Below are 24,813 nucleotides of genomic sequence, written 5' to 3'. Positions count from 1 at the left end.
CTGCTATCTGGAAAGAGAAACTCTAGGAAACACAAACAGAATATGGTCTCATACATGTTGTTTTATCAGTATAATATGGTTGCTTGAAATTGGGTTGGGAGACAGGAGAAGACTCACTGCTTCTTTCTTTTTATATTTCAAGATAATTTTATTACAAGTCTAAACTCATGGTTTAATTCAATTCAATGAAAATGCATACAGAGAAATGGAAAAATCTGTCATCCTCCACATAGGCACAGATAAAGGAAAAAGCATAACCTGGTTGCAGGCATAGAGGAGAAGCTGTCAGAGGCCATCAACAAAGGGTACTGGGTCACAGACTTCTCTGGGCATGGGTGACTTCTAAGTGACGAGTTTGTGAAGTGGCTTCACCAGCTGGCTGACATTGTTTCTTGTGGTGGTAGAACCCTTCCCATAGCAAACAAAAACATTCTAGGAGCTCTTCTGTTCAGACCTGGCTCATTTTTCATTCCTGTAGACTGATGACAATTCTCACTTCCCCAATCTATCCCCATGATGAATAAAAGAATGCATTATTTAGCTGTCTCCCTTATCTGTGCTGGCTTTTGTTTCCTTTGGGCATGATCAAGCTGGAGTGCAGTTCTTTATGGTATCTGTGATGTTTGTTTCTGTGGCCCACTAATCCAGCCCCATTCTTCTCAAACATATGCCTAAGGACATTCGATTGACACGTCAATATATGTGAACTACCTCCTGTAGACAGCACAAAATGTTTCACATTTGAATTCTGTTGGCACAGAAACAAATGGAGATGCAAGAGAAAATGCCTTGATGGACCAGGTGGTGTTGACAATTCTTTGGGTTTTTCATAGAATTATCCAAGTATCATAATGCTGTGATTCAACAGCTGTGGGGAATCTTCCGTGTCCCTCAAAATATCTCCCACAACTCAAGAATAGAAGGTCAATCTTTTTTCATAGAAAAACTATTGTGAAAATGTGAACCCTCCAGGGAGACTCTCACCATGATCCAACTGGCCGGGCTTACCCCTTCTTCTCAAGATCTAGTCACAAACTGGATGTCTTTCCAACAAGTGACTCTAAATTAAAGTGTCATTTCCTTTTTCCCTACAAATCGCTCTGCCAGAAGTGCCATCCTGTGTTTGTGGTAAAGTTCCTGCTGTGCACCACATCTGAAAATGCACTTATTTTTTTAAAGATTTATTTGCTTTTATATGAAAGTGAGATTTACTTAGAGAAGGAGGGACACAGAGGAAGATCTTCCATCTGCTGGTTCACTCTCCAGGTGACCTCAGTTCCTACCATTGAACTTCTTCTGGGTCTTCCCAGACCTTGGGCTGTCCTCGACTGCTTCCCTGGGCAACAGACAGGAAGCTGGATGGGATATAGGGCAGCCAGGATATGAACCAGCACCCATATGGGATCCAAACACGTGCAAGGAGAGGACTTTAGTCACAAGGCTACTGCACCAGCCCAAAGCTCTTAAGACAACATGTGACTCCTGCCCTGCTGACCATCTCTTGTCATTACACAGTTGTCCTCACTCTTGCAAATGCTCTTCTCCCTCCAGGCTGGACAACAAACACGCAAAAGGGATTTTTTAGTTCTCCGTGGACATAGCTATCATATGCCTCTAATGTATCACAAAATTGATTGAAGCCTTGGAGACTACAAAAGGGGTTTATGACAGGGCAGGAAGGAAGCTGTTCAAGGAAAAGTGAAAAAAAAATCCACCTGTCTGAAAAATGTTGCCTCATACCCATCAAGTGCCCATTAGAAGCTAAATACTACAAGTAGTCCTATAACACAATTTACAGTTTCTGGGAGCAGATTTTAAATTTCTTATCTTTAAAATGGTCAACTATAGGAAGAAATGGATATGTTGTATATCATAAATGTATTTCATCTATTTGACAAAACATTTTTTTTAATATAAATGCTTTTTGGTAGTCAAAAAATAAATGAAAATAATAGTTCTTCAGAATAGTTTGTTATTGAGCAAATACTGTGTTAGATACACCAAGGATTCATTACATAAAACCAAATATGCTCCTTTTCAGTCTCTTCTGCAGCATGAACAGTGCTTTCCTGTAAGGACCAGCATCTCCACATCGCCTGTAAACAATGCTGAAGCAAGAACATACAGGTCTCCCAGGAACAAGAACTATTTCTGGGCACAGGACAGTTCAAATAGAGATTTAGAAAAAAATAGTTCTTAGATTTCTCACATTTGGTAGAAAACATATCCAAATTCATTGCTAAACGAAGCATCAGTATTTCAACCCAAAGCATTCATACCAAAGCATCCTCCAACAAGAGCAATGCTGTGTGGATGTTTGTGAATGTCTGAAAAACTGAAGTCTGCAATATTTTCCATTAAAGTAGCAAACATACATACCAACCAACCTAGGCAGCTTGATAAGGTTAGAGAAAGATCTTGCTAAATACAAGCAAACTTGGTAAGCAGAATAGTCAGATCAACGAGAACTTGGAGCACGTAAGCGTTCATGATGTTGAATGAAAAGAGACACAGAAACAAGAAAGGAAATGCTGTAAACACAGGATTGAGCCTGGCTAACCCTTGGAGCTGGGTATTCAACACAGGTCTCCTACTTGAGTGGCAGGAACCCAGTCACGTGAGCCCTCAAGGCCTTCTTCCAGGATCTGTAGTGGTTGGAATCTGGAATTAGGAGCCGGTGTTGAGACTTGAACCCAGGCACTGTGGTGTGGTCTATGCCTCTAGGCCCAGGACCTACATACAAGCCATCGTTTAGTAGAATGTGAGCTGTTTCTAGTCATAGCTTTTCTGAGGCCTCTCCATTCACCTTCCTCACTCTCCACAGACTCCAGGTGCTCCTGTGTCTCATCCTCACCCTGTATCACCCAATAGTCAGTCATCCCTTGGAGCCTCCAGAGCTCCACATCAACAACTTTTTCTGTGAGGAACTACATAGTAAACACTTTAGCTCTTGAGGACAACATTTTGTCTGTTGCAGCTACACAACTCTGCTCTCATGACATGGAGTGTGTCAGAGATAACAGGTACACTTGTGGGCATGGCTGTGTTCCAATAAAAGAACAAAAACAGGAGGCTGGCCTGTATTTGGCTGTGCCACATCAGCCTTCCCCTCTAAAAAATTATATTATTTATTTGAAAGGCAAAGAAACAGTCAGACAGCAGAAATAAAGAGCCCTCCATTTCCTTCTTCACTCTCCAAATACCTAGAACATCTGAATCTGGACCAAACTGAAACCAGGGACCAGAAATTCAATTTTAATTTCTCTATGAGTGGCAGTGATCCACTTGAGTCGTCGCAAGTGCCTCTCAGGGTACGCTTCAGTAGAAGCTGGAGTCAAGAGTGGAATTTGGAATTAAACTCAAGCACTTTGATGTGCCAGACATCTGCCACTGAATCTTTTTTTTTTTTTTTTAATTTCAAATTTCAGTTGAAACATTTGAAATTGAACTTGAAAATAAAACTTGGTTCTTGGTGTCACACAGGGCTTAAGAACCTGTCTTCTTGATAAAGAATGCTCTTATGTAAAACTAAATTCTGTCAATCTTGTGGCAGAGACAAGTTATTGAACTTCTCTGTGTTTCCAGTTTCCTCATCTACAAAATGGGAAAATAATAATTCCCAGTACGCTGATACCAGTGTTGTAGTGAATCGACAAGGTATTTACAAGAGAGCCTTGTATATGGTTAGGGCTGTGCTGTCATCATAATTATTCAAACTGATATTTTTTCATTTCTCATTCTTTTGTTATAGCTTTCATAATTTTTAAGCATTTCTTTTAAGTGTTTCTTTGCTTGTTGCATTCTTAGTCCTTTTCTGATAAACTCGCACTCTTGGTTACAATCCTGCCAAAACTTTGTGACACTTTACCAGTGCCTCACACAGTAGTTGTGACTTGCTTATTTTCTGTGACTTCCCGCCCTGAATTCATCTTCAACGAGGCTGATTGTTTTGTGAGAATCCCTTCCCTTCCCAGATAGATATGTCTGTTTCCTCATGGGGCTTTACCCTAGTTATGCCAGGAGCTCCAGAAGCACTTCTGTCCCCTGAACAAACGTCCCGTATATATTTGAAAAAAGGGATGCCCAAAACATTACGCAAATTCAGACTCCAAGCCTGATTTGGACATAGATTTTAGATTTCTTAGGGAATTCCACATTTGGTCCCACTGGTTGCCAGATATAGAGAAACCCAGTTCCTCAGACGTACAGACGTACAGACGTCATTGGGTCACAGTTCCCACCTTGCCCACCTCGCCCAACACAGGGCCCACAGTCAACATGAAACTTGAACTCAAGCCTCCAGGCCTGCAAGGATTGGGCCAGGTCACAATATGGACTTAGGTTCTCTCTCTCCCTTTTTTACACTCACATGCTTTGATTTCTTCCAAAAATATTTCAAATGACTTTTGTACATGTATGCAGCCACAATGTGGGGAGGGGACAATATTTGCTCTCCATCTCGCAGAATCCTCCATAGAGCCCTTCTCATAACAGAGTTTCGTACTTGCCTATCTTCCACACCACTCTCCCTCCTACTTCAATATTTCCTTCCATTCTTTTTGTATTTTGTCTTTCATATTTCATACCACTTCGTTTCCTCCTTTGAGAACATATTTTGATTTATAGAGTTTCATATGTGCTATCACAACCTGAAAAGATAAGCAGCTGTATTCGTTGGCCTTTTACTGTCACTGAGGTACCAAAACATTTACACCAAGGGCAGTGCATATTAGATTAATGCACACAAATTTTGGCTTAAACCCATATTCTTTAATCCGGTAGAACTACTCTTTGGTGTCTCTTCTATTCACTGAGTGTTTTAGATTTAATCATTATTCTGATAGTTCTGGATGGGTTGCTCACATCTTCTCACTGCATCCTGGCTGATAAGTTGTGCTTTTAAAAATCACTTTAGTCAGCTATGCTGTTTGGTTCAAGAATGCTAGGACTGGCTGATGCAGAGATTTAAGCCTTGTTGGTAGATTTTTTTTTCCCTGTGCTGGTGCTAAGAATATTAGACTAACTGCTCACTGCAGTACCCAACTATCACGATCTGATTTTTCACACATCAAGCAAGGCTCTTTGGCCTTTGATTCTTAGAGAACTGCATATATGAATGTCAACCAGTACTATTGAGCCACACAACATGAAATTTCTCTACAAAATTTAGGCGATGTACACATGTGTCAAAAAATCATATTGTATCTCAGAAGTAGGAATATTTTTAAGTTTTATTTATTTTATGAAAAAGATTTACAGGGAGGAGAGACAGAGAGAAAGATATTCCATCCACTTGTTCACTCCCCAAGTGGTCACAATAGTCAGAGTTGAACTGATCTGAAGCCAGGAGCTTTTTCCAGATCTTCCAGGCAGGTGCAGAGTGCCAAGGCCTTGGGCCATCCTCGACTGCTTTCCCAGGCCATAAGCAGGGAGCTGGATGGGAAGTGGAGCAGCCAGGATATGAACTGCCACCCAAATGGGATCCTGGTGGCACATAAAAGACGAGGACTTTAGCTACTATGCTAGTGTACGGACCCATGAATAATTTTTGTTTGATAGTAAATCTGTTTTTTTTTAATATACTAATAATGGATGTGTTGTGTGACATACAGATTTCAAAAATTTGAGGGAAATTAGTAAATTGGAATTTGATGTTATAAAAACCACAAACCAGACCTCACTGAGCTTTGTAAAAGTAATAGAACAAAAACTACTGTAGCAGAGCAGTTTGGCATCACAATGAAGATGCTGATTCAGCTGCCACATCCAGTGTCTACTTTCACTCCTGATTTGATTCCAGATTCCTGCTAACTGTAATCCTGGAGAGGCGGGCAGGGAGTGGCACAGCAGGTGATGGCACCAGTCACAGACTGAGCTCCAAGCTCCTGGTTAGGGCCTGGCTCCGTCTTCCTGTCTGTTGCAGGCACTTGGGGAGTGAATAAGGAAATAAGAAATCTGCCCCCACAACTTTATCTCCTCCCTATCTGCACATTTCAAATACATTATAAAAGTTATTATAGTAAAAAATACACAACATTGACCATATTCTCCTTTTTGCACATATAATTCAGTGACAATGAATATATTTACATCATTGTATAACCATCACCACTGTCCATCTCCTGAACTTCTTCATTATGCAAAATGGAAATTCTATCTAGTTAAGCAATGCCTTCTACAGCTTTCAGCTTTTCACCAGCCTCTGGTAACTAACAGCCTGCTTTCCTTCTTTTTTTTTTTTTTTTTGTAAGATTTATTTATTATACTTGAAAGTCAGAGCTATAGGAAGACAGAGACAGAGGGAAGGTCTTCCATTCACAGGTTCACTGCCTGAATGGTCACAATGCCCAAAGCTGGCTGTTCCAAAATTCGGAGTCGGGAACTTTCCTTAGGTCACCCACATCGGTGCAGGGCCCAAGGACTTGAGCCATTCTCCTCTGCTTTCCCGTGTTGGGACCAAATGTAAACAGAAAGAACTTATGCCTAGAAAAAAAAAAGAAAGTGATCCCAAAGTAAAAAATAAGGATTCAGATTTTATTTATTTGAGAGAGAACAGGAAAGAGAAAACTCTCATCTACTGCTTCATTCCCAAAGGTCCACAGTAGCTGGGGCTGGGACAGATCAAAACCAGGGGTGTAGTCCAGGTCCCACAGGTGGCTGGCAGGAACCAAACGATTTGAACCATCATGTGTGTGCATGAGCAGTAAGCTGGAATAGATTTTAAAAAAATCCAGCACTTAAACCTATGCACTCTCATATGGCTCACAGATATTCCAACCAGTAGCTTAACTCTACGCCAAACAGTTGCCCAGATGTTTAAGCTGTATTCTTCCCATGTTCACAGAGGGTGGGTAACAATGAGATGACCCAAGTGATTTATGTAAGAAAGGAATACTTATAGTATCTCATGCTCTTTATGATTAAGCTACACGAACGATGATAGATTTTCTGAGTTTTTACAAATATAGAAAAGCACAAGTAGACACCATCCTAAACTACTATATTTTGTTGTGGTAATTCCAGGCCAATCCTCTACAAAACATATGCTACTGGATTCTAGGGTGTTTGCCTAGTAATTTTTTAAACTGCTTTAGAGTTACAAAAAATAATATTTAAGCCATATCTAGGGTTTCAGGAGAAAAAAAAGGTGACTATTTAATAGTGGGCTTTTGTTCTCAAGGGAAAATTGCTAGGCTCAATTTTTAGAAAACTAAGTGTTAAATCAAGTGTAGATTGAATGGCAACTGTTTGGGAGCAGTAGGAAAGTAAATTATAAATGAGGGGGATTTTTTGAGCAGTGAGTAATGAAGTCGATTGTAAATCTAGGGTTTTTCTCCTAGGTTATTCATTTGAGGAGGAATTAGCCTGCCAAGATACTGGCTATTAGGTGAAGACTCTTAAAAGATGGAGAAAGTCCTACAGGATTTGAGGAAGGAAAAAATACAGTTTATTTTATTTTAAAAGGGACAAAGGGAAAGCTTAACAATTAAAGATGACTTTACTTAGTTTCAACCCTGAGGTGCAGATTATAGATCAAACCTTCAAAAAAATCTACTTACAATCTATCTAGAGGCACACAGGATTCTGGAAAGAAACAACATGGCTTTATGAAACTCAATATGTGTCTGACAATTTTAATTTTCTTCCATGGCCGGATGATAGGACTAGGGTGTTGGAGGCGAGCAGGAAAGACTGTTTATCTGTCCTGAAGTGTTTGATTCTCTCACACATGTGATGCGAAGAAACAGCTGGGAAAGTAAGTTGAGCACCATGTTTCTCAATCTCTATGTTGGTTTTCTGGATAGTTCATGAGCATGTGCAAATACAAGAAAACATCTTGTAAGGAGGAACCTCACTTAAAAAGTATTCTATTAGATTTTTTTTCCAAATCATTCAGATATAATTGCACGTGATTTCTAATATATCCTATAAAATGTATATAATTATACATATGAATATAATTTATTAATCTTACTGTGTGCCAAGAAATCTGAAGAGGGTATTTAAGGATTAAGACATGTTCTTGGCATTGAGGAATAAAAGTAACAGCATTTGATCTTTATGTGGCTTTTTCAAAGTGGGAAAAGTTTACAGATTTATCTAGAAGAGCACCTGCTGGATTGACAAGTCACCCAGTCCTTTTAAATCAGTTACTCCTGGCTCAGGCTACACATCAACGGGGTGTTTTTAAAAATAGAGCTTCTGCTGAGGGAGACAGCAATCTCAAGTTGTGTTTTTTTGCAAGACTGCACTCACTGGTGGTCCTAATGTGTGTAGTGTTGAGAAGCACAAGAAGAAAAACACAGGAGATTCCCCCTCAGGGTCCATCCCCAGCTTCTGCCCAGAGTGCTCCTGGGGCCCATGCTCAGCCCTGCACACTGCAACCTCTCAGAATCAAGATGTCAGGCCACAGCTTTACCTTAGAGACACTGTACTTATCTTCTCTTCATGAAGCATTCATTAGGCAGCCGTCTGATGACCCACCGACTGCTAATACATAGAACTTTATGGAATTCATCTCAGGGCCAGCTCGGGCTTTCACCATCTGGCGCCTCATTCTTTTGCTTTTCCGTTTTCTTTCACACTTAGTACTAACTTTGACTATGCTGATGTGCTTTTATTTATATTTGTAAATCCTCTGTGATCCTTTAGGGAAGAACAGGAACACGTGTATATCTGTAATGAAGGCATGAACAAAGGCAAAACATACCAACATACATATGTTTGTCTATTTATACACAGACAGATGACCAGTAGACAGGTTTGCAAGACCATCCAGGTCTTGAGGATTTTTCATGGAAGGATAAGATCCCGTGAGCAGAGAAGGAAGGTTCTAAGTGAGGCAAGAAGCACATGCCCAGACTCAGGGTGCAGGGGCGCAGTCAGTAAGTACCTGCAGAGGACAAGCCACCAGAATAAAGGAGACTTGTGTTCTAAATGAGGATGAGCTGGACTGACACAACCCAAGACCATCAAGGACAAACGTTCTCAACACAGTCGTCTCTTCCTAGGACAACTCTAGTTCCAAAGAAAAAATTAAGGAATGATGAGGGCAAAATTAAACCTAGAGACAAACCTACAGGGCTTTGGCTTTGACCAAGGGGAGCGCTATGGAGAGAATATGAGATTCTGCCTGAATCATAGCTGTTTACAGATGAAACGGAAGATTTTCCTCCCCACAGAGATGGGGTGGGAAAGACAGTTAGGGAGCTCTGTGCTGAAAAATGACTAAATAAAGCCTGCAGGTGTTTTAGTGATGGTGGACAGGGAAAATGCTTGGTAGAGGGTTTATTCTTCTTTTGGTATTTATTGAACACCTAGGAGGGCTAGTGCTGTTTCAGGTGACGTATCAGTAACTATGACAGGCATTCTTTGCCCTTATGATCCTTTCAGTTGGTCCTGGTGCGACAGCATAGCAGCTAAAGTCCTCACAACAAACGCATCTGGATCCCACATGGGTGCCTGTTCTAATCCCGGCAGCTCCATGGGTGCCAGTTCTAATCCCGGCAGCTCCACTTCCCATCCAGCTCCCTACTTGTGGCCTGGGAAAGAAGTTGAGAACAGCCCAAAGCTTTGGGACCCTGCATCCATATGGTAGCCTTAGAAGAAGCTCCTGGCTCCTGGCTTCTGATTGGCTCAACTCCAGCCATTGCAGCCGCTTGGGGAGTGAATCAACAGATGGAAGATCTTCCTCTCTGTCTCTCCTCCTCTCTGTATATCTGCCTCTCCAATAAAAATAAATATATCTTTTAAAATATCCTTTCAAGCTAGGCATCAGGGATTATTTAAATAATAACCCAAATTGTGACATAATTACAATATGTGGTGATTACTTTGAAGGGACAGTGTAGCATGCTCTGGGAGGCTACAGGAGAAATACTGGGAGAAATCTGATTTGAAGATGAAAATGAAGTCTTTCCAGATGAAGGGTGATTTGGCTTGAGATTTGAACCATGAGTAAGAGTGAGGTTTAGGGGAAAGTGGGTTTCGGAGAGAGTGAATAGCAAAAGACCCTGAAATTAGAAGAGACAAGCGCATGAAAACATTCCATGATCCTTTATGATACCACAACATAAATCAGAAAAAGGCTCATAGCTGCCCATGGTGCATGGACACAACACACAACTAGATGGCCAGGGTGGATCTCAGCTCCACCTGTGCCTTCAGTTAAGCATTTTCCTTAGATGGATCTGTAAACAGCCCTTTACAAAGAACTATGCCTTTACAAAGAACTGTGCCCTAGTGTAACTGAGGAACCACACATGATGAGACAGGATAGCTGCAACAAGGGGTAGCAATGGGCTGGAGATCCGGTAGCAAATGGAGGGGCTCACAAGCTATGCTGGGAGCTCTGGTCCTTACTCTAAGGTCCACAGAAGGACATCAAAGCCAGAGAAAAACCCACTGAAACTTTAAAAATGCAGGCAAGGTGCCCAGGCATGAGGCCAGTGCAGTGATCTGGAGAAGAGGCAGTGGTGGCCTGGGTTAGGAGGTATGCAAAGGAACTGGAAAGAGGTGGGCAGAAGGAGAGATGCTTCAGGGGAGCCAATTCCTAGGACTTCGCGATAGGTTGAGAGTGAGAATGAAGAAGAAAGAAGGATTGCTAGAAGGATTTCAAACATGTGCACCTTGATACCATTTATTCAAGTGAAGGAAACACACACACACACACACACACTCACACACACACATTCTACGTCAGGAGTTGAGGAGAGGGGTGACTTTTTCAGTCTTCTCTCACTTTCATCGTCCACCATCTCCTTTCTTCTCTCTTCCCATAGTGGGAAGGAAAATAAATTACTTTCCAGGACTAGATGGGTAAGTTTCCACTTAGTCTAATAAAAAAACAAAATTTAAACTCTTCCAGAAAATGAATGCTATTCCATCTTACTTTGAACTCTGATCCTTTGATGGTCAGTTATTGAGATACATCTTAAATTGCATTCCAAATACCTTCAAAGACAAAGTTCACAAGCATGCAGTAATTATTGTTTGTTGTTGTTTTGTGCCTTCTTTGCACAGAGACTGGACAGTACCTTGCCGACCTAGGGCCTGTTGACCATCAAAGAGAAATCGTGCCTATTCAGCCATAGGCAATAATGACTGGTTTCAGGATATACACAACATGTTTCAAGTTGGAATTGTAATTTATTTCCATCACAACCATATGGTTATATGTAAATGACGCTACATCCTATACAAGTCATCTACCACCCATTTGTTCTACCTCCTAAGGATGTTAAATTAAGAGCCTCCAGGCAGAATCCAGTCAGAGGGAGGTGGGATGGGATGTGTCTCAACAAGACCTGCCCTAAGGAAATATGAAGGAATTACTGCAACCTCTTAGACTCAAGTTCAATTGGTAATAATTCCTCAGCCAGCTTTGTAAATGTTGAAATTAAAAGAAATAACCAGCCTTCTCAAAATACATTTCCTTAAAAGAATCAAAGATTTCTAGAAGGAAATTTAGTCACTTGTGCTTTCTAAAGAAAAGGATCTTTCCTTGCATGACAAGGGTTTTCATTCAAAAATAAATGTGTAATTGAGATTCTGTGACAAAAATTTCAAAAACTTAGACATACATATGCAAGCCTCTTATCTTATCCTATAGCTTGTTGAAATCATGTAGGGGTGGGAAAAAAAGAAGTATGGTTACATTTCCTTAAGGACAGTTCTTCCATAATGATCTACGTTACACTGATACTTTTTTGTAAATAGTTTGAATGTATATTTACAATTTTTGCCACCTATCAAACACCTCAAGAATCTGACAATGTTCAAATATGAATTTCTGGATTGATTTCAGCAACTGACTGGTAACTGTATCTACAAATGGCTGATCTATTTTGATGTGAGCTTAATTAATGCTGCTTATGAAACTCCAAATGTCACTATTTAAGAGTTCTCAAATGTTAATTATTAGAACAAGTTATCTTGTTCTAAAATGAAATTTGAATTTGATTTAATGTGAGTATTCAATTCTTTCACAATAGATTCATTTTTAAGATAAAGGAATTTCATAAAATCTCTTATGATTTTAGTACAACCTGGGCTACAAGTGTGAAGGGGCGGGTTGGACTGCCGCTGTTTGATGAATTTGCAGATGAGAAGTTGAGGGTGTTGTTGGTATCTACCAGAACGTCACGGGGCAAGTTGATCTGGTCACTGTCCAACCTGTCGAGGAGTGTCACACACACAACAGCAGCTGGAAAAACAAGCAGCAGGATGATTAGAAGAAATGATTTATCCTTCTTATGGACACCTTAGCCAAGCAGCAGGATGATTAAAAGAAATGATTTGTCCTTATGGACAAATCCTTATGTCCTTATGGACCCTAACCCTAACCCTAACCCTAATCTTAGCCAAGCAGCCCACTATCCAGAGTACATGTACTTTGCATCTTATTTTCTAATACAGTCACAAACCTAGGAACACTTTCACCTTCTATGTAATTTCTCTTTCCATAGAAGTTCCCCCAGACATTTGATCTAAATAAGTTAATTGAACTTACCATGAATATACCTTCTTCCCTTTTCTGCCACAATTGGCTAGAATGGGACTCAAAACAGCATAATGCTGAAGATAACAAGGCAGCCGAGATATACAACCTCCAGCTTTCTATCCTATTTCATACTTAGAGAAGTCGCTTTTTCTTCAAAGAATATAAATGGAGAGCTAGCCATTATACCTGTTTTACATTTTGATGCAATGTTTGACTTGGCTTGCTGCAACCAACTCTCAGTGAAAGGAAACCAAGTGAGGGAGACAAGCAATGCCGACCCAGAAAACAGCCAGGATGGTGAGTGACAGTTGAGAAGGAAAACATGAAATAAAAAGCTTAAGCATGAAAAGCAGGCCCATGAAAAAAAATCAAAGGTTTTACCACTGCTTTTTAAATGGGAATAAAATCTTACGATAACTAAGACAGGAGGAAAAAAAACAAAACTTTTTCTAAATCAAAGGAAATCCCCATGTTTGAAGCATCACCATGAGGGTAGTGTCTGGTGTGACGCATGAGCCAGAAAGGAAAACTGGATTGCACACAAATTCCTTGTCAATCTGACAATAGATCTTTGACTTCAAGAAATATCACTACTTATTTTCAAACACTTCCACTTGAACTTCATAGAATAATCTCCATCTGCAACATTTTCAGAAGATTTCAGTGTATATAGGAATTAGATGTGTCTATTTTAGCATGGTTTCAGAGCATGAAGATAGGGTTGGGCAGGACTAAATATTTATTTTACTCACTATTACTTTTTTTAAAAAGTATTTTTCTTGGAAAGTCAGATTTACAAAGAATATGAGAGACAGAGAGAAGGCTCTTCCATCTATTGGCTCACTCCCCCAGGCACTCGCAGCAGCTGGAGTTCAGTCAGTCCAAAGCCAGGAACTAGAAGCTTCTTCCAGGTCCCCCACATGGGTGCAGGGTCCCAGAGCTTTGGGCCGTCCTCGACCACTTTCCCAGGCCACAAGCAGGGAGCTGGATGGGAAGTGGAGCAGCCTGGATACCAACCAGAGCCCATTGGTATCCTGGGGCATGGAAGATGAGGAGTTTAGACACTAGGCTACCGTGCCAGGCCCTCACTATTACTTTTGATGTTTTTAAATGTTCTGAATTTAGGAAAAAGTGTACTCCAATTAACAATAGTTTCTTAAGCTCAATTTTTAATTAATAGCATTTGTTTATGGGATATGATGTAATATTCTGTTGTACAATGTGTAGAGGTTCAATCAAACTAAGTAATCTATTCATCACCATCACCTCATCATTTTAAATATTTTTTTAGTGGTGATAATAATTAGCATCAGAATCATCAGAATAATCATCAGATAATCATCAGAATCCCTGAGAGATTCCGAAATATATGTCTTGAGTAATTAGAGTTACCAAGCTAGGCAATTTGTCTCTAAAATTTCTTCCTACTTACTGAAACTTTGTATCACTTAGTCACTTCTTCCAAAACCCCTATCCTGCTCTCTGATTTTATGAATTTGACTTCTCTAGAGTGCAGATATAAGTGCAGTGGAGCAGTTTTTAATCTTTCTGTGGTTGGATTATTTCACATAATGTCTTCCAGGTTCACTTTTCTTTGCTTTTTGAAGGCTAAAGAGTATTCTATTTAGTATATACTACACAGATGCATTGCTCAGTGCTTCAGGAATTTGTATCTTGACTGTTTTGAATAATGCCATAATGGACAGGACAAATTTCTCTTTGGCATACTGGTTTAAATTCTGCTGATAATACAGTATTCAAAAAGTTCAGAGACATTGGAATTAACAGATAAATTTAGTTGGGCACCAAAATAATTGAAATTTATGCATGGATTTTTTTTAGATTTTTAAAATTTTATTTAAAATCAGATCTGTAGAGAGAAGGAGAGACAGAAACATCTTTCATCTACTTGCCCACTCCCCAAATGGCTGTAATACCTGGAGCTGAGCCAATCTGAAACCAGGAGCCCAGAGCTCCTTTGGGGTCTTCCAAGGTTTTGGGCCATCCTCTCCTGCTTTCCCAAGTTACAAGCATAGAGCTGGATGGGAAGTGGGGAAGTTGAGATACAAATCAGAAACCATATGTGATGCTGGCCTTTGCAAGCAGGGGATTAGCCAATCGAGCCATCACACCTGTCCCATATATAGCTTTTAAAATAATGCATCTTCCATGAACTTTTTGAAGACCTCTAATATACTCATGAACTGTTTTCTTTTGAGAAATGTCTACTCAGGTCCTTTGCTTATTTGTCAATTTGGCTGTTTGCTTTCTTAATACGGAGTTGTTTCAATTCCTTATATGTTTTGGATATCTGATAACCTTATCATATGAGGTTTGCAAATATTTCCTACACAGATGTATGATTTTTTGTGTTTGGCTTAGTTATTGTTACATTATGGGCATTTATGATATTCTTTAATTGTCATGGCTGTGCTGTGACCTGGCTATTATTATTGTTCCTTTTTGACTGATGATGAAATGAGGGTTTAGAGAGGTCAAATAAATGGCCCCATATGACACAACTTGTAAACAGCCAATCAGTTCTCAGTTTTCTAAAGTGCTGAGGCGAATGATGTCCTTTCCATCCGATCTTCCCTGTGTGGGGACATAGTGAGCCCTTAAGCAATACTGCTCTGCCCTGTCGGTCAAACTGATCCTCTTGTTCACTGAAATGCAAAGCAATGAATATAGTCCACTTGAGCTGAGTCTAGTATTTCATCACCTAGGATCCTATTTATTTAAAACTCACTGGGTTGCAAAGCAACTTGGCTGAAACAGGTAAACAAGCAAATGGAAGAGCTGGAAACTACCCTGTGCTTTTTAAGTTAATGATCAGCAAGTCTATGAAGCCTGACGTGGGCTGGCAGTGCAGGGAAAGTTGAAAGTCCTCCTCTAATCTGTCCCTTGACAGAGGGTGCTAGGAAACCAGCGTTCTGTACCTGTTACTTTACTCTTCTCCCTGGATTTTCAGGGCAATGCCCATGATGGAAAAGAACAGGTCAGAGCCATCTCACTGGTGTTTTCTTGACCCTGAAGAACCCATTCACAAGCAGCTTGTAATAATCTTGTCACCTAAAATTATTATTTCCACGAGCAATTAGAAGGGAGTAAATACCCAAAACAGTTTGTTGAAATTAAGCTGGACAGCTTTGTGACCATAATCCTCAGATTCAACAGAGAAGATGAGTCCGGAGGAGGGAGGGACACAGAGTGACCCAACTGTCACCAAGAAGTCTATCCTCCGACCGACCAGAGGCTGTAGTGGGCACTCACAGACCTCAATATTGAGCGTGATGCACTGGGAGGCCCCAGAAATGAACAGTGGTTCACAACCCTTCAGCAGCCTCTGTAGGCTCTTTGAGAATCCATGAAAGTTGTGACTGGAGCCTTTTTACACATGCATACACCATGCACCTGGATCTATACACATAAAACATGTATGTGTAATTTCAGGGCCCCAATGGAACTCAAAGCCAACGCCAATGAGTCCTACAGACTAGCACTTTAACCTTTCCTCTGATTCAGAAAGAACATTCATTCATGAAAGTTTTTTCATGAGCAGTGGGCAAAGACAGAAAAGCTGACCATTATTATCCCAGGCATAGCAGAAGCCAAATAGTTTGACCTTTGGAAAATAGCAAAAGAACAAAGTTAGTTTTGGAGTTCTCATCTTGGCCTATCTGTTCATCTTTCACATTTCCCTCATCTTTTTCATACCTAGCCTCCACTGCCTCTTGAGGATTTGAATTTATAAAACAAATATGTTTTTACTGTCTCTTTGCCTGCTGTATAGATCATAGCAATCATTTTTAATCAACATCTCAGACTTTGTAACTTCCAGATCTCCTCCAAGACATTAATGTCAAACCATTGGCTGCCTGTCACAAACCACGTGGAGAAAACATTAATACCTAAAGGGTATGGTCAAGGCTAAGTATCACTACAATAATTTATGCTGCGGTCTTGGCATTTCAGAAAATGTGCAATCCTGCCATCTTGCATATAAAACAGTGGTTAATCTTTCAAGTCCTGAAGCTACTGCAGGTAAACAAAACTAGAATGAAAGATGGGGATTGGGGGAGACCTAAAAATTAATTCAGTTAGATTATTCTCACACTAATTGGTAGAAGCTATTACTTTAAAGACTTTAAACTATCACTGGATAAAATTATGTTACTGCAACTGTAAATACCTAGACCCCAATTCATTAAGCTCCTAAAGAAATGAAGTTGACACAATCAATATTTCACATTAAATCCTCTAAAGAATTGTCCCTATATCTGCTATAGAAAATTACTAAATACACTATTATGATACCACTAACAAGTGAGAAGTACACCATTTTGAATAAAATTAAATATATATATGAAGTTATGATAAACTATAAATGTTTACCTAAAAAAAGAAGAGACTACACAGCTAAAAGTATTTTTACCTCCACGAAACCCCGAGCTGGGTCTCAAAATCCAGTACTGCACTCTTGGATAGCTTCTCTAATTTTCAGATATCTCCATCCACTTTCAAACAAATGCCTCTTATCCTTTATTTGTTGCTGTTGCCTATATAATGTTATAATGTGTTCCTCTTTAATGAAATTCTGCCTCTAATGCTTTTTCCAATGGAGCAGAGTACGAATCATCTTTCCACAGATAAAAATGTGACATTTTTATACCTGATGAAATAATGGAGGAAGTGGTGTTCAACATTCAGGATGTTTCTGTTCCAGTCCATCTCTGTCAGTCTAAGTGTGTATCCTTAGGAAGGCCTGAACCTGATGTCCTTTTCTGAATAATGAGCAGGGCATATCTCAGAGATGATGCCCAAGTGAACTAAGATTCCAGCCCATGTGCCTCACACTGGCTTGTCTTGTGGATAGGGCAATGGTCTCACCCTCAGAACTTCAGCGGCAAGCTTGGGCACACCTGAAGCCCAGCCAGACTGAGAAAAGGCACAGGAAGGATTGCCTGCTGTGCTGGGAATGACATGGGAGATGCAGACAGGAATCCAGAAGCCCCACACGGGTCATGCAGGCCAGTGGTGGGTCACATGTAAAGCAACCACACAAGGAGATCCAAGTTGGCCAAATAGTGAAAATCATGGGGAATAGAAAACAGAGGAAGGGCCATGTTCCAACAGGACTGGCTGGCAGACACATATTCAGCAAGCAGTGACAGAACAGATTCTGTGCGACAGTGAGGAAAAGGTCTATAAAGGCTCCTGTGGCTGGTCATGCTTTCAGCCAGCCCTGTGTCTACACAGCTGATTGCTGCCCAGCAAATGCCAGCAGCTTTTCCTCAGGGAGGAGTCCACAGTCTGCCATGGACTTCAAGTCCTGCCCTGGAGGATGACTGATGTCTGAGTAGCTACTTTGCTTCAGAGAGGGATGATACATTGCCTCCCTCCCTTCTCCTTCCTGTTCCCCCCTTAAAGCCCCACTCTCATCTGGGTGAGGCAGAGAGTCCTGTTTCAACAATACCTTGACTCAGCAGCTAGCACCTAACCATTCTGTTACAAGAAGTAACCAGAGTCAGAATCAGGGCAAGCTACTACACAGAGAGCATATCCCCTGTATCTTGAGATTGTGGAAGTTCTAGGTTATGTGCCAGAGCTGTGGTCATGCATTTTACTTAATCTAGAGAGAGGAGGTTCCTCTCAACTTCTTGGGGCTAGCACTAGCAGCAGACCATTAATATCCTAACTCAACCTCAGGAATTTCTTCTGTACCTCCTGGCTCGCAGTGCTGGGAGCCCTAAGCACAAACCCGAGCATCATCCCTGCTTGCCATATGAGAATGATGATTTGCATACCTGAGATTTAGTACTATAATCTGTGAAGGTATTCACACTCACTCAGAGTATATTGAGTGCTCTACAACATTACTCTGCTTGGTGCAGGGGACTGCCACTGTCCCTAACACCTGTATCCCTCCCTGGGAGATCTGGGTATGGATGCTCTTGTGTCCTGCAACACCAGGACTGTAATAATCAGTACGAATTTCCTCAAACCTCCTGAAATCTATCTGGTGGGACCTATGAAAGAACCTGCCTGCATTCCACCTTTCCAGATTCATATTTGTTAGTGTGAAATCCCCTGAATAACTGCAGTCACCTTATAGGACAGTAATGGAGCAGGTTTGTGCTTACATAGTCTAGTCCAAGGACTAAGGCTTTTGGTGCTACAAACCTCAGAACCAGAGGCACTCTCTCAGCAGGACCTGGGAAGGCCCCATCTTCATCACACGGTCTTAGTGTCACAGATATTTGTGCTTCAAGCCCTAGCATCACTCAGAGTTGCCAGTAGGACAAAGGTACAGTCTCTTTGTATTCCTCTATACCACGAATAAGGCCCTGTAGATCACAAGCCATTGGGTAACTGACACTCAATATTCTGGGAACTGAAAACATACATGCTAAGAAGCTGATATTCACCACCCAACAGACTGCTGCAGTGTTATAGACACAGCTTACATTGATTAAAACAAAAGAAACTGTGTCTAGACTCAGCAAGAATCAAAACCAAATCAATAAGCCTAAAGACACTTTGCATTTCATCTAAACTACATAAAACTTACTCTTCAGAAAGGGTTTATTACATCAGAGGTGCAGGCATTAAGGAGGGATACAGGAAACATAAAGAAGCAAAGTGATATGACATCTCCAAAAGAACATACTGTTCTCCAGAAATGGACTCTGATCTGAAGGAAATAGATCAAATGTCTGAAATAGAAATTCTCACTAGTGATTGTAAGGAATCTCAATGTGATGCAAGAGAATTTAGATATCTTAAATGAGGAGAACAATAGGTGACATGAATTAAACACTCACTATGATATAAGAAAGATCATTAAGAAAACCAAATAAATTTTGGAGATGAAATTTTCAATGAAATAAAAATACAAGTGAAAGCTTAAGAGGATGGACCAAGTCACAGAAAATAAATTTCTGCCATGGAGGACAGGACTTTTGAAATGACCTAACAAGACAAAAGGAGAAAATAATTTAAAAGAATGAAGAAAGCCTATGTAAAATTAGGATACCTGGGCCTGGCGGCGTGGCCTAGCGGCTAAAGTCCTCGCCTTGAACACGCCCCGGGATCCTATATGGGTGCCAGTTCTAATCCCGGCAGTTCCACTTCCCATCCAGCTCCCTGCTTGTGGCCTGGGAAAGCAGTCGAGGACGGCCCAAAGCTTTGGTACCCTGCACCCGTGTGGGAGACCCGGAGAAGTTCCTGGTTCCTGGCTTCTGATTGGCTCAGCACCGGTCGTTGCAGTCACTTGAGGAGTGAATCATCAGATGGAAGATCTTCCTCTCTGTCTCTCCTCCTTCTCTCTGTATATCTGACTTTGTAATAAAAATAAATACATCTTTTTTAAAAAATAGGATACCATTAAATTACCTAATATTTATTTTTTAGGACTTCCTGAAGGTGAAGAAAAGTAGAAAAAAAAATTGGGGAATCTATTAAATTAAAAAATAGTTCAGAAGTTTCCAAATCTTAAAAAGAAATGAACATCCAGAAATGGAAAGCTCTAAAAACTCCAGAAAGACTCACCATCAACAACAAAAAGTCTTCTCCACGGCATACTGTGGAAAGTTAAGGTCAAGCAGAGGATCCTAAGCAAAGTAACAGACAAGCAACAAGTTGCAAGTAAAGAAAAATCAATTATGATAGGCCAGCAGTCAGTATCATACTCAGTGAGGGAAAAGCTGAAACATTTCCCCTTCGTTCTAGAACAAGACAAGTATTCCACTTTCAGCACTCTTCCTTATATGGTATTTGAAGTATTAGCAAGAGTAATTAAGGAGGAGAAAAAAATAGAGAGTATCAGTGCTGAAAAGGACGATGTCAGAATATCCATATCCAGATTACATCATCTTGTTCATGGAAAAATCTAAACACTCCATCAAAAATTCAGTAAAGTTGCAATTTATAAAATAAACATACAGAAGCCAGTAGCTTTTGTATGTGCTAATGACAAACTCATCAGAAAAAGAAATTCCAATAAGTATTGCCACGAAAGGTCCAATACTTAAGTATAAATGTCAGCAGCATATGAAAGATCTCTACAATTATAACTTTAAAACACTGATGAAAGAAATGATTAGGGACACACTTTAAAAAGGCAAGACATTCTTTGCTCATAGAATCAAATAATATCATTAAAATACCTATACTAACTAAAGCAGTCTACAAATTCAATGTAATCTCTATCAAACATTCTTTGCAGAATGAGATAAAATAATCCTAAAAGCCACGTGGAACCACAAAGACCGAGAGTAGGTAAAGTAATTCTGAGCTAAAGAAATGAACCTGGAGACATGATAACACCTGCTCTCAGAGCATACGCTAGGAAGCGGTAGTTTTTAAGGGAGCATGGGATGGCCATAAAAATCAATGCAGCAGAATAAAGACCAGAAATTTGTATCTGTACATATACCCAACTTATTTTTGGTAAAAGTGCTCAGACTGCACATTAGAAAAAGAATGTCTTCAACTAACATTCTGACAAACCCATGTGTATACATATAGAAGACTGAAATTAGATTTTACTTCTTATCACATACAAAACTCAATTTCAATATGGATCAAAGACTTAAGACTTGAGACTCTGGAGCTGCCAGAAGAAAAAGTAGGGAAGACACTTCAAGATATTGACATAGTTGATAACTTCTTAGATCAGATCCCCAAAGCACAGGAGATTTCTTTCAAAAACTATAATAGACTTGCCATATGTTTTGCAAAACTGTAATAGAGTATGAAATAAACCAAGGTTTGTTATCATCAGAGGAAAGGATGAAGAAAATATGATGTACAGATACAATGGAATTTTATTTAGTTATAATATCATTTTGATCTTGAGGACATTATGTTAAGTGAAATAAGCTGTGCAGAGACAGGCAAATAATGCATGTTCTCACTTGTATGTGGGAGCTAATATTCTAAACGAAAATTTAAAAAAAGAAAGAAATCCTTGTGTTGCTACAAATACAGTTATATCAAACTTTGTTTTATAACTTTGAGATTGTTAAAAATGATGCACTATTATAGTTTAATGATCTGTAATTATATTAAAATTTATAGCATATGAGCCAAATTGATATCTTCTCAGTCACTTATAGTTCTTGCCTATATTCCCACAAAACTGTATTTTTTACTTTATATTTGCTGAACTCTTCATTATGTGAAACATTAAATATTTTGCTATAAGTTAAAAATATTATCTCAAAGTTAAAAAGGGAGAAATAAGGAAAGAATAAGAGAAATATTTCTAGGACTGTATGTATGAACTACATTGATTCTGATCCCTTTGCAAGATAAATAAATAATCAAATAAAAAAATAGCTACACTAACAGGTAAATCAGTATCCCTGAATCGTGCATCAGTGTGTGACATGTTGATGGTGGAATGGCTTATTAGGCTAGAGGGTGGAAGAATAGAAGCAAAATGCATTAAACAAATTGTGGCATTTCACTGAGATTTAAAAATGTAAAAACTTACATAGGCAAGAAATGTAATTTTTTTTAGTATATTCTTTGTAAAACTAGTAGGTAAATGAGTCACCACTTGTATTTCCTGGCTACAATGACTAATTTTCTGGGCAAACAGTGCCTGTGCATACTACTGAGTATCAGCTGAATGTTTTCTCTGACTGCAGCACTAGCTCTCCTGGCACATACTCGGCCGTTGGGGTTTGCTTGGTGAGGCAGCACCACTATCTTCTCACACAATTAAAATATTAAAATTTGCACTCACTTTCAACATTGCACATTTGAACTCTCCAAACACCATGAACCCAGTGTCTCTGTGGGAGAAGCAGCCTCAGCTCAGACTGCAGGGGTCCAATTCCAGCTGGCTACTTCTCAGAAGGTGGAAAAGTAGCTTAAGCTCTCAGAGCCACAGGATTTTTTTCTCTTGTCAGGGAAAGGAAAGCTACAATCTGCTGCCTTGTAACCTTGTGTAATAATTTTTCAAAATTCTGATTTTCTTTCAATTATAGAACTGTGAACTTCTCCAGCTCCAAACTGAATATAATCCTTAATCCTTGTTGTAATACCTTTTGTTGTTGTTGTTACTTTATCTTTGATCACTGCGTAGTTCCAAGAGTCCAGTGTCTTTTCATTGTCACAAATGAGAAAACATAAAATTGGATGTAAACTCAAGATTCTATTACCTTTCAGTGGACTCTAATGAAGTAATAGTCTGAAGACTGTGTGTCCTCAGTTACAAGTGTCTGTTAAATAGTGCTGAATTCCTCCCTTATTCTAAGGAAAATTCTCTGGGAATGTTGCAAACAACTAAAGACATGGAAGAGATAATCTTTGACAAATTTCCAGTTTCTTCTATTGCCATGAAAACATGAGCCAAGAGACAGTGCTGTCTATAAAATGCAGGCACAATTAAAGTATTTATCATGAGTTCACAGTACAAAAGGATTTACATCTTTAATCAGAGGGCTAGGGGGTTAAATTTAATAAAATTTGCCTTAAGAAAAGGGCATATTGGAATGCACTGTAAAATCAGAGGTCAATGCCTTCATTCAGCACTGCACAGTGCTTCCATCCTACTGGTCCACCTTATCCTGGTGGCTCAGCCTTATGATGCATAATGATTTTATGAGTCCTACTGCTTTCTTCTCCTGCATCTTTGTTGCAGGCACACTGGGTTCCTAGGACTCTTGTCCAGGATAATGAGGTCAGTAGAGCAACAGTAAGTTATGGATGTCATTGAACACACTCTGTAAGCTGCTCACTTATGAAATATCAAGAAACCCAGGGATATAAAAAAGAAGTATCTATTTGTATGAATTTACAAAAAAGGGAAACTTTGATATATGGGTTGTTGGGAATTATTCCTAAGTATTTGAGTTAATTCCAAATCGCTTGTGTGATTGGGCAATAATGGATCCAGTTTACTGTGGTCATTTTCATCCATCATAATGAGAATCTAGTGCCATTCATTAATTAAGACAGTCTTAATTGAACACCACATACAGCAGATATTACATCTGAGGATGTAGCAATAACAAACAACGTCCCTGGTTTATGGTATTTATGCTCTATTGGAGAAAGATGACAATGATCAATGCTATTCTGTAGAAGAAGAATGGCCCCCACCTCCAAATATAAACTAAATGTATCAAGGGCCTAAAGCTGCACTCAGAAACCATCAAACTATTAGAGAAAAACATTGAAGGCACTCTACATGCTATAGCCATGGATAAAGACTTCTTAGAAAAGTCACCAAAAGCACAGGTAGTCAAAGCCAAAATAAACAAATAGGACTACATCAAAGAAGTTTCTGCACAGCAAAGAACATGATCAGCAAAATGAAGAAGCAATCAACAGAATGAGAGAAAATTTTTGCACACTACACGACAAATGGAGAACTAATACCCAGGATTTACAAAGAGCTTCAAAAAAACTCAGTAACAGTAAAACAGGCCACGCTGTCAAGAAATTGGTGAAGCAAATGAGCAGGCATTTTTCAAAAGAACAAATTCAAATGGCTAATAGACATATGAAAAATGCTCGGGCTCCCTAGCCATCAGGGAAATACAAATGAAACACACATTGAGGCTCCACCTAACTTCAGTTACATTGGCCTGTATTCGGAAATCTACTAACAACACCTGCTGGCATGGATGTGGGGAAAAAGATACTCCATTCCATTGCTGGTGGGAATGTAGGCTAGTGCAGCCACTATGAAGTCAGTATGGGGAGTGTTCTAAGACAACTGAAACTCGATCTACCACTTGACCCACCTAACCCATTCCTGGGAATATATCAAAAGGAAGTGAACTCTGTAACCCTGAGAAAGTGACCTGCATCTCTGCAGCACAATCCACAATCCTGAAGACACAGAAACAACTCTGATGCTTGTTGAAAGAGGAATAAAGAAATTGGTGCCTCTACTCTGGAATACCTTTCAACCATTAAAGAGAATGAAAATTTACCATTTGTAACACAATGGTCCCAACTGGAGACCATTGTGCTCAGTGAAAGAAGCCAATTTCCAAAGAACAAATATCACAAATTCTCTCTGATATTCAGCAACCTTCATGCAAAATACAAAACAAATAGATATATAGGTGTACAAGTATATACATATATTATCATTGATGAACTATATGGGGGGACCAGCACATCGGGAAGTGAAGAGATGCTCAGTATGCATCTCTACTCCCAAATAAAAGGAGGCCTCCCAATGAAACTGTTAAATGTATCTTGATAATAGAATAGTAGATTTTCCACCATTACCTATGCCTACAATGTCATGATATACTTATATAGCAGAATGTTTGCCTTATGAC

The 24,813-nt window shown here is 39.6% G+C and overlaps 1 protein-coding gene across 1 annotated transcript in view; it reads right to left on the bottom strand.

The window, feature by feature from the left end:
* Window positions 1-3,203: 3,203 nt before the first annotated feature.
* Window positions 3,204-24,813, bottom strand: part of UPP2 (uridine phosphorylase 2) — a 51,947-nt gene continuing 30,337 nt past the window's right edge. The window contains 3 exon segments of the mRNA XM_058664232.1: window positions 3,204-3,328; window positions 12,048-12,131; window positions 12,134-12,205. Coding sequence (XP_058520215.1) covers window positions 3,204-3,328; window positions 12,048-12,131; window positions 12,134-12,205 — 281 coding nt within the window.

The sequence above is a fragment of the Ochotona princeps genome, chromosome 5, assembly GCF_030435755.1.
Source record: "Ochotona princeps isolate mOchPri1 chromosome 5, mOchPri1.hap1, whole genome shotgun sequence".
In the NCBI taxonomy this organism is placed as follows: Eukaryota; Metazoa; Chordata; class Mammalia; order Lagomorpha; family Ochotonidae; genus Ochotona; species Ochotona princeps.
The sequence above is the reverse complement of the archived record's forward strand: the minus strand, read 5'-3'. Positions and strand labels throughout refer to the sequence as shown.